Source organism: Amphiura filiformis, chromosome 11 (genome assembly GCF_039555335.1).
Source record: "Amphiura filiformis chromosome 11, Afil_fr2py, whole genome shotgun sequence".
Lineage (NCBI taxonomy): Eukaryota > Metazoa > Echinodermata > Ophiuroidea > Amphilepidida > Amphiuridae > Amphiura > Amphiura filiformis.
In genome coordinates this window covers 18,435,603-18,451,790 of record NC_092638.1, presented here as the reverse complement: position 1 = coordinate 18,451,790, position 16,188 = coordinate 18,435,603, and the positions used below count along the sequence as shown (strand labels likewise).

Sequence of the window (16,188 nt, the reverse complement as noted above, 5' to 3'; positions counted from 1 at the left end):
TTTTTGTGTTTTGTGATCCTTAGGCCTCAGGCAAATAATTTGATAAGCTTTTTTTGATACTAAAATCTCAGTTTTGACGAATAAAAATGGAGGATGAGGTTGTTGATCGGGTCACAGACTTTGAAATTTAAGCACATATTTCCAAAGTAGAACCAGTCATAACAGAAGCTTTGAATTATACCAAACAGTAATTATGTACTCATGTATTGAACTGCTTAGATTTTACCAAACTTTTTATATTATACATGTACTGCCAACTTGCAGAGAAGAAGAACAAGCGGGATGCTCATCCTACCCAAGCATTACGCCAAAAACTGCTTTTCTTGCAAACCCCCATATATCAGTGACTTTTTTGATGATTTTTTGATGTGTTCTCAAAATTGCTCAAGTGGATGTAAGGGGTTTTGAAACTAAGCTCTTCATATACAGGGGTGAGTACAACTGGTACCTTAATTCTTTGGCTTACTGTATAGATGCATCAGGTTTGTTAATCAAATCAAAGACACAAAATTGATTGTCAAAACTAAGCGATGTTTACTCACATTTTAAATAACAAACCTGCAGGGCTTCATCCCCAGGTTTATGTGTGACTGTAACTCCAGCCTTGTTTAATAAAGCTGTACCATCAACCTTACCATTGACTTACCACACATTATCCCTATTAAATCAAGAAGATTGTAAGATCTGCCCAAGTCTTTGTAAAACAGGCTCCTTGGAAATAGGTTAACTATAAATTATACTGACTAATCATCAGTTGGTTTTGACACACTATTTCTGTTGTGCATCTTTTGTTGTTTTGGTGAAAATTTTGTATTTTCTTGAGAGTGCCTTACATTTGAATGTAGCACATTAATTGATGGTGTTCAGATTAAAATCTGAATTCAGATTTTTTGATCTTGATTTTTATCTCTTTTTCTGCACTTCCTATGTACAAAAGTATAGGAGCTTTCCAAATTTCAGACTTTTTTTATCTGTGGTCACTCGCACCCCTGGTACATGTACATATATTATGCTAAAGGGGTTAGTGAGTTATAAGATATGTATATACCGGTATAATGCTGTAAATGTTATTAATAGTTCATCGAGTACTCATTTGAATTAACATCTTTATTTGCTTAAGAAATGCAAGTAAGAAGTTTTAGAATATACTGGTCAAAGTGCTGCATTACTTTCAGCACACTAAGGTTCACAAATAATGACCTTAAGGTGTTTTCAAGTAGGGTCACCGAGAGCTTGAAAATTTGGCATCTATCATTTTGATGATTTTGAAACATATTTTGAAAATGTTATGAATTTTTTCAAAAATTTCCAGTCTAAATCAATCAATTTCAGCCTAAAACATCTAATTTACATGATTTTTAGCAAAAAGTAAAAAATAATCTCCCAAAATGCAAAATCTGGGTTGGTAGGGCCTGCAAATTATATATGCTCATTGATTATCAGATATTTTCCAAGTTAATCTAGTCCTATAGTTTGATCAGCTCGTAATAGGCGGGAAATGTTAGGCTTTTACCACTACGCCGAAAAGTAGACCCACGTTAAGAGTGCTAAACTTTGACCTGTTTGCTCTTGATTTTGTGTGTTAAAGAAAGTAGACCAAGTATAGGACTTGAATTAATAATTTTGGTTCTGGTGAGATATCGCAAGACATTTCTAACAATTAAATATTTTGATACTAATCCGCGATGTATTACAAGGTGATCAAAGTATAGACTAGTATCATAACTTGACCTGATGAATGCCTGGGTCAGTGCTTCTAATGGTTCATTATCTGAAAGGGTCACTTTTATTATATCAATCAGGACATGTTTCATGTAAAACAAATAGACAATACAAATAAGAGACAATGTTGTATGAATGTCTTGAATGAGAATAATAAACATAAATATGATTTGTGTACATGAATATACTTTCTGTTATTATAATTGTTATTGAGTTTCTCTACAAGCAAAAACACATGCCATCAGTCTTAGCTAGGATTTGACAAGTGCCCGTCATTTTCACCAAAACTGCCCGTCAAAATTTGACCAGACCTCTGCCCCTTCTAGGAATTCAGCAAGTTCAAAAAGCTATTGTTATAGTCTTGTTTTGACTGCACAGAACTAATTCAAGCACTATTTTTAGAATTAAGCATATGTCACAGGCATTAATTTTGCCTGTCCCAAGAGTGAACTGCCCGTCCAAAATGACGAGTGGCTAGCTAGCTAATACCATGCATGCCATTGAAACACTCTGGAAGGGCAATATACCCTTGATTTGCACACACTGGCAAATACCAGATTGGTATAACCAGTACAGTGCCTTCTGCAATTAAATATCCTACCAGGGGGATGAGACTGCATAGTGCTAAATGTCGGGACCTAGGTCACAATTTGAGAAGAGATGAGGTCCGACCAACGGCCATTTGCGGAAGTAAAAAGTCACGTCTATGACATGTACCATAGTATGCCTATTAGGAAGATGATTAATATCCTGCGTATTAAAATGCCTCATCAGTTACTTGGTATAACTGATTTACTATAGAATAGTTCTTATACGATGTTTTAATATTTTATAATACGTGTATTGATAAATTGTGGAGCAAATATTTATTAAATATCTTCCAGGGTCTATGGTAAGACCGATGTGCCTACCAAGCATGCCGGGAAATAAATTGACCTACCGGTATGTCAATTCAGATCGTAGAGATGAGGTCCGACTTGTGTGAATCCGACTTGTGTGATTCCCTGATCTTACATGTAGTGGTCACAGGGTTGAGCAAGACAATACATTGTCATGATCAGTGTATACTTGCAGATCGCAAAGAACTAGAAACCATCCCCTTGTATTATTATTTGCTGTCGAAGTGACGTACTAATCGGATTAACTACCATAGCAATAGATGAATACAATTATTGAATAGATCGCCCTGCCCTATAACGTTCACACGGTACATGTACCTTACGCATTGAACCATAGATGTCAAAGAAATTCTGATCACTCGCACCTGTAAGATTAGTATCTTTGAAAAGAGCGGTATTGTATTGTGATGAGTGCAATCTGCTTGTAGTGTAGGGTGATCTATTCAAAAATTGTATTCTATTGCTATGGTAGTTAATCCAATTATTACGTAACTTCTACGGCGCATAATGTCTTTTTTTCCCCTGAGGCCATATGGATCAGGAGAAAGGGGGCTGCCACAATGAACCGGGACATAAGCTCATACACTCTAGGTCACGTATATGACTCACTGCTTGTACCATCACACCCTGAGAATGAGGCTACAGCCGGTTTCTGCGGGAGAAGCAGTGAACCAAGTCACTTTTGAGAAAGCTATCATCCGAGATGGCGAAAGCTAAAGACGTGGGTTGTTCACTGGAATTGTTTACCTAATTAAAGCTTTGATAACCAATCCTACAGATGAAACTGTTCAGGAAATTTAATTTGGTTGGAATTCCAAAATCATCCAGTGGGGTGTGTTTTTCAAACATAACAGCCCAAACTGTAACCTGTTTAAAGGTACAAGAAATTAAATGAAAAAAAAAATTGAAACTTGAATAATACAAAGCACAGCACAAATTATCAGATCAAGACATGATATTATAACTATAACTTGAGTTTGGTTTATTTCAATCATTTAGTATTTATCGTGGATTTTATACAATCATCAACTTGCAATTTAATTGCTGTAACCACATACTCGTGCATTTTTTTCTTTTCATCAACCAACACATAGAGCTAACATGCATTATAACATGATTCACTTGGGGTCAGGGGTTAGACTTCAATAACATCAACAACAATTCTAACAATCCTTTTTAGTAACTTCATAGTCATATACCGTATTTCGTCAAATAGTCGCCCCCCTCAAATAAACGCCCCCACCACTTGTTTCAACCAAGATGTTTAAAAAATGCCGATATTTCCATGCTATCTTGTGTAGTAAGCTTACCAAGTTGCCCACATGGTCAATAATAGCGTCAATAATTGGCGAAAATCTGGATCAGAAACCCGGAAGTGAACCAGAAGTCAGTGTTTCTAGTTCATAGTTCGTCATTTTAGCGTGTGTTTTTAGTTTACCTAATGATTTTAACGGGAATTATCATTATAAAATTGACCTTGAATAAACGCCCCCCCTTGGGAAAATGTAACGCCCGCGTTTATTTGACGAAATACGGTATACGGCATGGCAATGCACATAAATTATTTCTTTTCAACAAACTTTCTTTGACTTGCATGACAAATATTAAGGTTCAGCTTCTTACTGAATAACATCCACTTTGCACAGTATTTATGTGAAACATATTTTGACATCTAACAGTTCTCTTTATAAATCTAATAATATGTACTTGTATCATCAGTTGTATGTAGCTGGGAGGGAAAGCCGATCATCATATTTTCATATGACGGTCAGCTTTTCATCCCAGTTAAACACATTCCCAGTTACAAACTAAATAGCATATTAATAGTGTATTTTGAGGACTGTACATAGTGTTAGATTTTTAAAGTATACTTTGAGCATGGTTAAATGTCAATTTTTAATAATTTGCCATAAATTTGTATTATATCGCAAATTTGAAAGAAAAAAAAATCAGAATTATTTGATAACATCAGTACATTCCTCGTATTCAGAGTGCAATTTGTTGTATCTGATGAGCACTCAGGTCCTACAAAATATACTGTGCAAAGATGGGTGAACAAGCCCTTAAGCTTAAGTCATAAATACTGCACATATTCAATTTACAATATATCACCAATCTGTACAATATCTCAAAATGTTCTAAGTGTTTTTTTCCCATCTCAACTATAAGAATAACATACTAATAGTTAACTTCTTAAAGCTGACTTTATACTTCATCGTTTCAGTTTTCAGAACGTCAACTCCGTCAAGCCAATTGATTGATACCCATCACTTTCACAAAAAGGATGTTGATTTTGTGTCTGCAATCACTGAGATTAACATGAATAGTGTAAATGCAAATTTTATGAGTAATATCCCCACTTTTGAGGCAAAACCCCAAAATCACGTCAATTTCCACTTTTTGCTGCAATTTTGCGCAAAATGTGTCAATTTTGCCCCCCTGAAATTCACTTTGCCCCCCATAAAAATTTCCTGGTGCCGCCACTGAATATATCGCTTTTTTCAACCTTTCAAAAACGATGCATGGCAATCACTCAACGATTGAGTATAAATTCAGCTTAAACATTCAAATCACAGACCATATTCATTTAGATTTCAGCTTGATACTTCATAAATCATCGTTTGTACTGTATCACAAGTATGCAAATTAGTTTAATTAATATTTGTAGGTTACGATCAAGGTTAGTCTTTTTATATTTATGAGTAGAACTATTCCCATAGTTGTGATACAGAATATGAAGGAATATTCCTTTTGACAACGGAGTAGTTTATGCATCAGTGCGTAACTACACAACAATTTACAAGATTAACTTACATTTCCTCTCTCATATAGCTTTTTCTAACACATGGATCCCGGGTTTGACCTTCAGAAGTTAATTTGTACTGAAATTCCTTCCCACAATACAATATTCATATTATAACTAAAAAGATGGATTCATTATGCAATATGCCTATTACCTTGTGGGAAGAAATGATGATGCAAACTGACCAGTAGAGAAACTTATGATACAGATATTCAAAGCCACTTTGTCTGTAGTTCAACCCCTATACAAATTCGCTGTCATAGTGCACGTTGTAACCATTGGTTACTGCTCCAAGCTGGTGCTCATACACCTGTTCCGAATTTTGATATGCCATAGGCTTTGTGTTGTGATCATTTCGATCAGTGGTTCGTAACAAAACAAGCGTGATCCAGTTGACCTGGCAACGGTCATATTGTAACATGCACTACGACAGCGAATAGATCATTTGGATCCTTTCAAACTTAATCAGTTACACATAAAGCAAAATGAATGTACATGAGTTCTTAACTCCTTAACAAATGTCCTTCTAAAACCTATTCCCAAAACTAAATTATGAATTTTAGGCCAAAAAACTTGTTGTGTTGCCCTCAGCGACTGGCAAATGTATCCCGATTTTTTTTTAATGACGATTTTGACAGATATGTTCAAAATCTCAATGTTTTCCACTTAAAAATGAATGTCCAGATCCCGCAGTCAAAATTGACAAATGTTCCTCATGGAAGAAACATTATTTAATATTTGGAGGATTTCAAACCATATAAGGGCAACACAACAATTCCTTTTTTGGCCTATATTATCTGTTTAAAACAAAAAACAAGTAACAATGAAAATGAAATAAAAGATAATTAAATTGGAACTCAAGGAAGCTTATTTGCATTTATATACAAAATAATACATGGTGTACATAAGGGTTTTCTCACTAATTTCATTCTTCTGATAAACATTTATTGAATTTGTCCAATCAGGTGTCTGTTCTGAAATAAATATTTTTTTTATAAATAAATTTAATAAACAGTTGCTGTCAGTGTATTATTTAATGTTTTTGCATACATTTTTCTGTTGTCATTCTGCTATAATTTGCAACTTAAATAAAGCTGCATTTGAATTGAAATAAAAAAATGATTTGGGGGACTTATAGTGCACGATGCCATCCTGCACACTTTACAGACTTTCACTGACCCCTGTGGCCCAAGACACAACCAATTGACAACATTCAGGCTCAATATAAGTGCAGGCTTCTCATCTGCCCACATGTAACCAGGATCAACTCCCGAGTAAAAGTATACCATATAAATCGAGACAATTAGGCAGCTCAGGAATTTCAAGTAATCAGAATTATTTTCGCAAGAATATTTTCTAACCACACCAGGGCACAGACTTGGGACCACTCGCGCTGAATTCTGATGCCCTATCAACTGCGCTAACTTGACTGTGAAAATGCATGCAAAAACATTGGGCATACAAAGGCCTTTACAGTTACACAAGCTCTTCAAGATTGTATCTTTCTATATATACATAATTTGAGATGTATAAAGGATAAGTGTCATTTCAAATAAAACAAAAGTAATGTAAGTTAAAACAATTTATGCAGTCATAATAGTGACGGGTTGTATCAAATGATTGGTACCAATCAGTTTTGATGGTTATTAAAAAGCCTGCTTCATAAATGACCATAATTTATTGTGGTATGACCGTTTATGACATTAATCAACAAATTATGCAGATCCTAAGTTGTATTTTGATGCGGCAGTCATGTACATAATCACTGGAAACTGAAGGGTAACAATCAGTTTGATATAGCCTGTATATAAATCCAGCATTTACAGGTTAACCTAATACCGTAAAGATTCGCTTAATGGCACACTTGGGCTCCTTTTCCTTGGGGTAAATTTCATATGAAAATAGAGAGCTCCCTCCTCTAAAATCCCAACAAAAATTTAGGTTCCGTGCCCTCATTTGCTGCTGGGAATTTTACAGGAGGGCACTTTAAGGTCAGGGGCGGATCCAGGAATTTTCAATAGAGGGGGCACTGAGCCGCTGCGGCTCGCGCCCACACAAAATCAGGCGCCGCTCTGCAGAAATACACATAGCTAGGCGCCGCTCTGCAAAAATGAGAGGGGGTGCGCGCCCCTCTAAATCCGCCCCTGAAGGTTGTGCCTATAATTCCACTTATGTCATGGGAACCCATAGCGCCATTAGTCGAACCTTTACGGTAGTACCGTAGTACACTCTAGACATTAAAATTGCTGTCAATTTTCAAAGCTTTGAACTGGTAATATTCACCATGATATCATTCAAGAGATTTCTCACTGCTCTGATTTCCATCATGCAATGGGCTATTCCAATTGAAATCCATAACCCCTGTGGAAGACATGACCTTAATCTCCCATACAGGGAGTGTGAATTTCAAATGGAGTCACCAAGGTAACCCCATTTGAAATTCACACTCCCTGTGCTGTGTGGAAGATTAAGGTTATGTCTTCCATAGGGGGTGTATATGGATTTCAACTGGAATAGCCCAATATGAACAAGCCATCCAACACCAACACAATAATGCTAGCTAGTTCAAGGTAAGTTCCTGCATGATCAAAGTAGCTGATAACACCGTAAATATAATACTAGCTTCAACATGGATATGTCTTATTCAACCATCTACCATAGAGGGGTTGTAACGTCGGCAGAACAAGATCCGTATTGAGCCTTTCAATGAACGATAGAAAAAAAAAAGATTTCTCAACCTATGTACTGATTTTCACTGCCTTCCTGACAAGCAATATGGACATGCAATATATCATTTTTATTTGAGGAGAATTTGCCTAAGGACCAAATCTCAAAAATTGACTATGCCGACTTTACAGCGCATTTGTGACAGCACCTTTCTGAACAAAAATTTCTGAACAGCTGCTGAAAAGGCCTGATCTTGCCAGTATGCAAAATACATTACACACACTACAAAATATATGATGGTAAATATTAACAACATAATATCAGTAACAGGTGCCTCAGGACAACAGTCACTCAAGTACAAATTATGTCACACTTTGGTCAAAAAACAACTGATTGATTGTCCATAGAACCCCTTCAAGGGGTAGGCTTGGCTGGTCAGATTTTTTATTTTATATAATTGTTATTTTTAAAGTTCATACCCAAAAACATGTATAGGCCTAATTAGCTTAATAAATAGCCCAAATAGGTGTGAATTATGATATTTCTCTACTGTAAACCACCTCATTCATGTTTTGAAACAGTTTAGAAGTGTGAAGAAATTGTTTACAAAACTTTTCAGGATGTCAACAATTTTGAAAAGGAAAAAAAGCCATCTTTTTCTGGAATTTCCAAAGTTACGGTCGGTAGTCTTTTGTACAGTAATACCACAAAAAAAAAGATTTTCAACAAAATGGGCGGTCGGATGAGGACAATCAAGCTGTTTTTTTGCCTTATCAACTTATATTATGGAAGATAATTATGATATGGTGTACAATGTTTCAACCTCAAAAGTTCCATGCACAAACAAAAATAGATAAGTTAATTTCATCAAGCTAACAATCTTTCCTCTCATACTGCATTTCAAATGACTAAATGAAATCTTAAAGCTTGTTTTTTTTTATCCGTGCATACATTTACTCAAGTATGCAACAAATCTCTTTTCTATGATCATTATATGTTAGCTGGTATGCTATCTAGCAGTTAGTACCCTACCAGATCATTTAAACCTGGGTCCAGCAGTAGAGAAGAGCAACTGCTGTTTCTTGCGTCCTTTCTTGCCCTTCTTGGTAGTTGGTGACGGATTCTCTGAATCTGGAACAAAGATCACAATGCGACTTTACTAACAGTACAGTGTTTTTCACACCAAATTTAACAAAAAATATAAGCAGTTTTACGCATTTTCCAGTTTGCTCACTTCAATTGAAATATCAGCGCTGCCCAGCAAACAGTGAACATTTTAAATGTCTTGTTATATAAAGGGTGAATATAATGGGCATAAAACATTTAACATAACATTTGTGAATAATGCTATTTAAGGGATTGGATAGCAACATATGCACAGCATTTTTGTGGGACCCGAGAGAACATCAGACACACCAAAATGCATTCCGAATACGAGGAATGTCCTTCTGATATCAAATAATTATGATTTAAAAAAAAAAATTGTGATATGATACAAATTTAATGGGAAATTATTAAAAATTTATATTTTTGACATTTAACAGTCCTCGAAGTAAACATTAAAAATCTAATTATATGTACCGGTACTTAAAGTTTATGTAGCTGGGAGGAAAAGCCGACCATCATTTGAAAATTGCAACCATTCATATTGAAGATGTGGCACAACAATTTTTGAAAATTGTGAAATTTGGATGGACGCCATGATATTTGTCAAATTTCTCAAATACCACGCTTTTCCCCAAGAATAACCACACCTGTTTTGTGACTGTTAATTGTGTCATGGGACGAAAGTTTCACATATGAAGTTTCGATACATACCTGTTTTCTTGCCAGTCACAGCCTTATCCAATGCAGCCTGTATGGCATCTCCAAATGCTTCCCTATACTGTGGCACTGGAACATGGTCCTCGTTTTCGCTATCATCGCTGCCGTCTGGTCCGGCTACTTTGACCTTACGACCCTGGCTGACCTTTAGCTGCGCAACGTCTCCGCCATCGCTGCTTGGGCGTACCACTTTGGGCCATGCTTGAGGATTTGCTTTGCCGTCGCGTAGCATCTGAAAGAAACATTGCAAGAATAAAAAGTTAACATTGGCTTTATCAAAACAAAACTAGAATTCTTTTTTTTCAGATTTTGGCTTTTGTCACAACGATAAGCCAAGGAACAGCCACAGCAACATTAGGCCTAAAAAAATTGTTTGATTGACGTAACCCGACCGACCCTAAAAATATGCCCGACCCTAAAACTTAAAAAAAAAAAACCCAAAATGTTCCAAGGCCTTCATCGTATGCAATTTACCTCTTAAAATGTGTGTAAAAAAAATGCTGACCGACCTACCCTAATTTTTTTTGATGTTACGCCAATCAAACAATTTTTTTAGGCCTTACGCTAACTCTAGTCTAGTCTATTTGGCTTCCTTGAGAGAGTGACATCAGAGTGTGTTCCAGTGTGCACAGTATTAAATGTGCGCATCAACTCAAAGATCAAAGGTGGTATACTGTAGTGTACACACGTGGGGTAACTGCAAAAAAGTCTAATGTCACCCTCTTGAGGAAGCCAAATGGATTATAGAATATTCTCATATTTAGTGAGACAATCAATATGACCACCCATTACCATTTTCTACTGTACTGTGAAATCTAATCTTTTAATGTCAAAAAACTTTTTAATAATGCATTTTTTTAAAAAACATTTGTTAAAACAGCAATAGGCTAAGTGCTGGAGCAAATTCAGTTTCACTGACTCTGATCGTACATCATTGAATCTGTATGTATACATTTACGTGAAGTCTGCAATCTTGTACACAAATTCATGCATTATTGTACAATGCACAAATATACCAGTGGCGTAACTTTGGGTCAGGGTGCCCGGGGGCGAAAGTAGTTCGGGTGCCCCTGACCAACATGGTGCAGAGCTAATCAATTTTAGTATTGAAAGCCATAGACCTACCGAATAACTTACGAAGTGTTTCAGATTAAATTTATATCATGTTTCAATGCAGTTCATGTTAATAAAACAAAATGTTTTCACATTCTCTAATGTCTTTACTCTTGAAAACCCGCCACTAGCTGCAGTGACGTAGCATATGGCGCCTAGGGCAAGAATACAAAATACCCCTCTTCCTAAAACAATTGAGTATGGCTTGGTGCCTGAAAATGTGCATAAATACCACTAATTTGGTATTTAATCAAGTTGAATTTAGGTCTTTAAAATGACAATTTATATAAAGCAATGCTTGTAAGCTGCCTTGCCAAAATTTTGTGTTGAAGGGCACCCAAATGAAGAGTAATTCAATGCATGGTGGGTAAAGGTTTCCACTTCTTTCCTATAACAAAGTAGGCCTACTATCGTGTCAAAGGCTATCGGCTTGGGTGCCCCTTAGCCCGGGTGCCCGGGGGCACGCCCCCCCAGAGCCCATAGGAGTTACGCCACTGAAATATACTGAACATATGTGACATGATCAAGGGGAATGAGTCGGATGTCGCTAATATTGTTTTTGAGATATTGGCAAAAACAGTGTTCAAATTCTTTTGTTTTATATTGTTTTCAGCCATTGATAAATTGCTCATAACTCAGCAACCAAATATCTGATTTTGATGGGATTTGCATCAAAATGTAGCATTTTTAAACTGCCAGAAAATTATGCAAAAAACTTCAAATTGAAAATTGCCGACATGTGACTCATTCCCCTTGATCGTGTCACATATGCTTAACTTGGATGCAGAGTTGCATTTCATCCATCTAGCACGATGTGCATGTACAGGATTGTGTTACACACCGACATCAATTGGCTGGTGCCACAAATCATGGTACCACCACCAGTTCACCTTGTACACACACAGACACCTGGATTTCCAATGTGCTTAATACTACTGTCTTTGAATTACATGCACAGGTCACATGATAAATATTGCATCGGGGCCCTCTGAAGAATTATGAAAATTCCTGCATGCATGCTTTTTCCCGATCGCCGTAATCCCAAGCCCAACTCTGTGAACCTGGTAAAATAACCTAACCTTGATTCTAGGAAACCTACTTGTGCAAATGATGGAAATGCAGAATTCTGCTCTAGATCACTGCTACCGGTAGACTTCCAGCTGCCAGCTACAGCGCTTGGTGGACTAGTTGCCATGTCTACCTGCTGTTGATGTTGAATGGCTACAGCTGATGATGATGATGATTGACTTCCACCTGTTACGAACACACAATGTAATGTATCGGTAGATAAGTACGGGAGCAACTTAATAAGGGACACCAACTTTAATTCTAATATAGTTCAAAACCCAAAAAGTCGAGCTGAATTCACACATGGGTGAAAAGCTGTGATAAACACGATTGGTCAATTTCGTGCACAGGAGTGACTTATATTGAACATGAAACAAAATAACCTTAAAAAGTGGAGGTGAATTACATCCAAACATGATTTTATGATTGATCCACTTAACAATGACAATAGAAATTTTGTTTTGAGAACAAAGAATATATTAATGAAGTACATAAAACAAATATTTACTGCTTTTCAAGGTTCTGGATAAAACTATGGTCCCTCGGTGGGATCAACAGTACTATATATTTTCCTGAGGGGCTATAGATCCAACTCAGGCCCATAGTTTTAACCAGAACCTCTCATGGCCGTTTATATTTTCTACTTATCTTTTTAAACTCATTACAGTTTTGATGAGGACACAATTTTTCTTTCTTTCACAGCTGCAGTGTGTGAACACATTTTTGAAGAATATAATACCTCTGTTCAGGGTTCATTTTAGCAACACACTCACATACAGTGTATGCCCGATTTGTAACAAAACACTATCTTGCTAACACTATAATGGGCAATTCCAGTGGAAATCCATACACCCCCTATGGAAGACATAACCTCAATCTTTCACATGGGAGTGTGAATTTTAAATGGGGTTACCCAAATGGGTGACTCCATTTGAAATCTACACCTCCTTTTGGGAGATTAACATCATGTCTTCTGCAGGGGGTGTATGAATTTCAACTGGAATAGCCAAAAGCTTGCCCATCATGTCCTATTTCTTTCACAGACACATGTGCAATCTTCAACAATATTGCCTAGTTTGTACATGTATATACGATTTGAACAGACGCTCACCAGATATGTGGCCAAATATCACGTCTTCATCAAAGCTGCTCCCAACAGGTGATCCGACAGAGGAACTGACAGGAGAGTCAGGTGGTTGTACACTAGCTGTGTCAGAGTTGGCTGCATTAGCACTGTATGACGGGAAGTGAGCTGCACTCTCTATGGAGAATCTTGGGCCAGGATCTAAGACAAATTAACAATGACTTGTTGATTAGTTTTCAAAAAGAAATTCAGTACAACTATGTAAAAACAGGATATGTGACACATGGTGGAATAAACAAAGTAGAGATAAACAAGGAGAGACCTGTATACAACAGGCTGAGACCAGCTCTAATCATAAAATGAAGGGATATAAAGCCACTAAAAACATTGATCAGTCAGCTGAGAATAAAAGAAATCTAAATAACAGTAGAGGCTTGAGTGGGCCAAAAAAGGTGTGAAAAACCACACCATCAAGTACAGTATGGAAATCATGCTTGGATCAGGGTTGCCAAACCCGCGATTTGGTAGCCCAATTGGGGGACTTTTGAAGATTTTCCCCGCGACTTTTGACAATTTCCTGTCCCATATAGCAACCAATGGTTTAAAAACAAAATTGGGCGACTTTTCAACTTTAGCTCCCGCGACTTCCGATAGTTTCCTGCCCCATAGAAACCAATGGTAAAGAGAAAAATTGGGTGACTTTTCGATTATTTGACCCGCGATTCGGGCTGAAATCTTTTGGCAACCCTGGCTTTGATAAGCATTTGCAATAATTACCATTTATGATATAGGCTTCACAGGAGTTGGCTATAAGGCAGAATAAAGAATATGTTTCTCGTCCCCTCTCACTTCCTTTTTTGAGGCAGCTTAATAAATAAAATTAATTTGTAATCAGTTATCTTTTGAAACAAGATGTCAAGGAATTTGAGATGCTTTGTATAGCCTTCCTAATATAAAAGATACACTTTAGGATGGTTTTTGTGATCATTAGAGGGGGCGTACCTACCAGAACAATAAAATAAAAAATGCCCCCCTTTTTTTTCAGGCATTATTTTATTTGCTAAATACAGGGCCTAATATGGTTATTTACACCTATTGTTCGATAAAAAATAAATAAACAAAAAGCCCTCATCCTCCTTTTTGAAAACCCGGATGAGAAACATGTTTTTATTTTTACTCGCCTAATCAACTACTACATGCTGTATATTTGACTGTTCAAGTATTCAAATCACTAACTTACAGTTGCCCGATTTCTTATTTTCTTCAGCCTGTATCTTGCGTTCTCTACGCTTCTCATCTCTTGCTTTCCGGTCACGCGTCTTCTTTCTCTTCAAGATTTCACCTAGATAGACATATACAAAGAAAATACAGAATATAAATCTTAACTTTACACATTGAATGCACTCCAGCCTCACATTCTAGGAATTGTGAAATAGACCAGCTTCAAAACGAGGTTAGCAGTTATCTAGGCGGCAACCTGTCGCTTTACGGTAATGATCAAAGCTGTGTAATGCCTTGATATGTCTTGACATAAAAACAAAACAAAACTAGATGAACCGCTGTTCTCGGATGTCACGGTTTTCGACGCACAGCGTCGACCGTGACGCCTCCACCTAAGACCCAAAAATGACCTTTAAAGAATTTGGCTCTAAATGGTGACAATACCCACAAAGTTTCATGCCCACATGACCAATTTTATTAATTTGACCTTAGATGACCCTGAAATGACCTTAAAAAAATTTGGCTCTAAATGTTGACTGTACCCACAGTTTCATGCCCATACGACAGTTTTTAATTTGAACTCAGATGACCCCTGGGTGACCTTGGATGGCCCTGAAATGACCTTCCAAAATTTGACTCTCAAATGGTGACTGTACCAACCAAGTTTCGTGCCCATGACCTAAGATGACCCTTTGGTGACCCTGGATGACCCCAAAATGACCTTCCAAAAACTTAGCTCTAAATGTTGACTGTACCCACCAAGTTTCATGCCCATACAACCAATTTTATTGATTTGACCTTAGGTGACCCCTGGGTGACCCCAGATGACCCTGAAATGACATTCCAAAAATTTGGCTCTAAATGTTGACTGTACCCACTAAGTTTCATGACCATATGACAGTTTTTGCTAATTTGACCTCAGATTGACCTTTGACCTCAGTATATGACCTCTAAATGTTGACTATACCCACCAAGTTTCATGCACATACAACAGTTTTTAGTAATTTGACCTCAGATGACCCCTGGGTGACCTTGGATGACCCCTTAAATGACCTTCCAAAAATTTGGCTCTAAATGTTGACTGTACCCACCAAGTTTCATGCCAATATGACAATTTTAGTAATTTGACCTCATATGACCCCTTGGTGACCCTGGATGACCCCAAAATGACCTTCCAAAAAATTTGGCTCTAAATGTTGACTGTACCCACTAAGTTTCATGACCATATGACAGTTTTTGCTAATTTGACCTCAGAGTGACCTTTGACCTCAGTATATGACCTTAAACCCCACTCAGTTTTTGACCATGACCCACCTATCCTCAAAATCTGAAGTCAATCCGCCCATCCATGCCAGAGATACAGCATCCGGACGGATGGAAGCTCGGACATTGCAAAAAACAGTATGCCTCATGGTGGAGGCATAACAATAACACTAGTGTGGTCTGACAAATTGTACAATTTTACTGACAATTTTACCTGAAAAATTCTGCAGGGTTGACTTGGACAGTAGTGGTGATTTGAGTTCCAGCTCACAAGTAGCAAATTCACAGGTGACTGGCAGATGCTGCAGAAAATTGAGACGGCGACGCAGATTCTGGGAATGAAAAAAGTGGAAAATATTACCAATGCTAACTAGGGAATGAAGTAAGATATCACAAGTAATATATATCACAATTTTTTTATAAATAATATTCTATTATTTACAAATAAAATTATGTGATTAGATTAGAAGCATTGTGTCTATACTGTCTATTTATAATGTCTACTTTCCAATAAATCATCTGCA

The 16,188-nt window shown here is 37.0% G+C and overlaps 1 protein-coding gene across 1 annotated transcript in view; it reads right to left on the bottom strand.

Moving 5' to 3' along the window:
* Nucleotides 1-3,579: 3,579 nt before the first annotated feature.
* Nucleotides 3,580-16,188, bottom strand: part of LOC140163525 (E3 ubiquitin-protein ligase RNF10-like) — a 36,743-nt gene continuing 24,134 nt past the window's right edge. Inside the window, exons 15-20 of the mRNA XM_072186839.1 lie at nt 15,879-15,996; nt 14,421-14,522; nt 13,208-13,381; nt 12,128-12,282; nt 9,910-10,147; nt 3,580-9,222 (exon numbers count right to left, since the gene is read on the bottom strand). Of these exons, the coding sequence (XP_072042940.1) occupies nt 9,128-9,222; nt 9,910-10,147; nt 12,128-12,282; nt 13,208-13,381; nt 14,421-14,522; nt 15,879-15,996 (882 nt within the window). The 3' untranslated portion in view covers nt 3,580-9,127. The remainder of the gene's footprint in view (nt 9,223-9,909; nt 10,148-12,127; nt 12,283-13,207; nt 13,382-14,420; nt 14,523-15,878; nt 15,997-16,188) is intronic.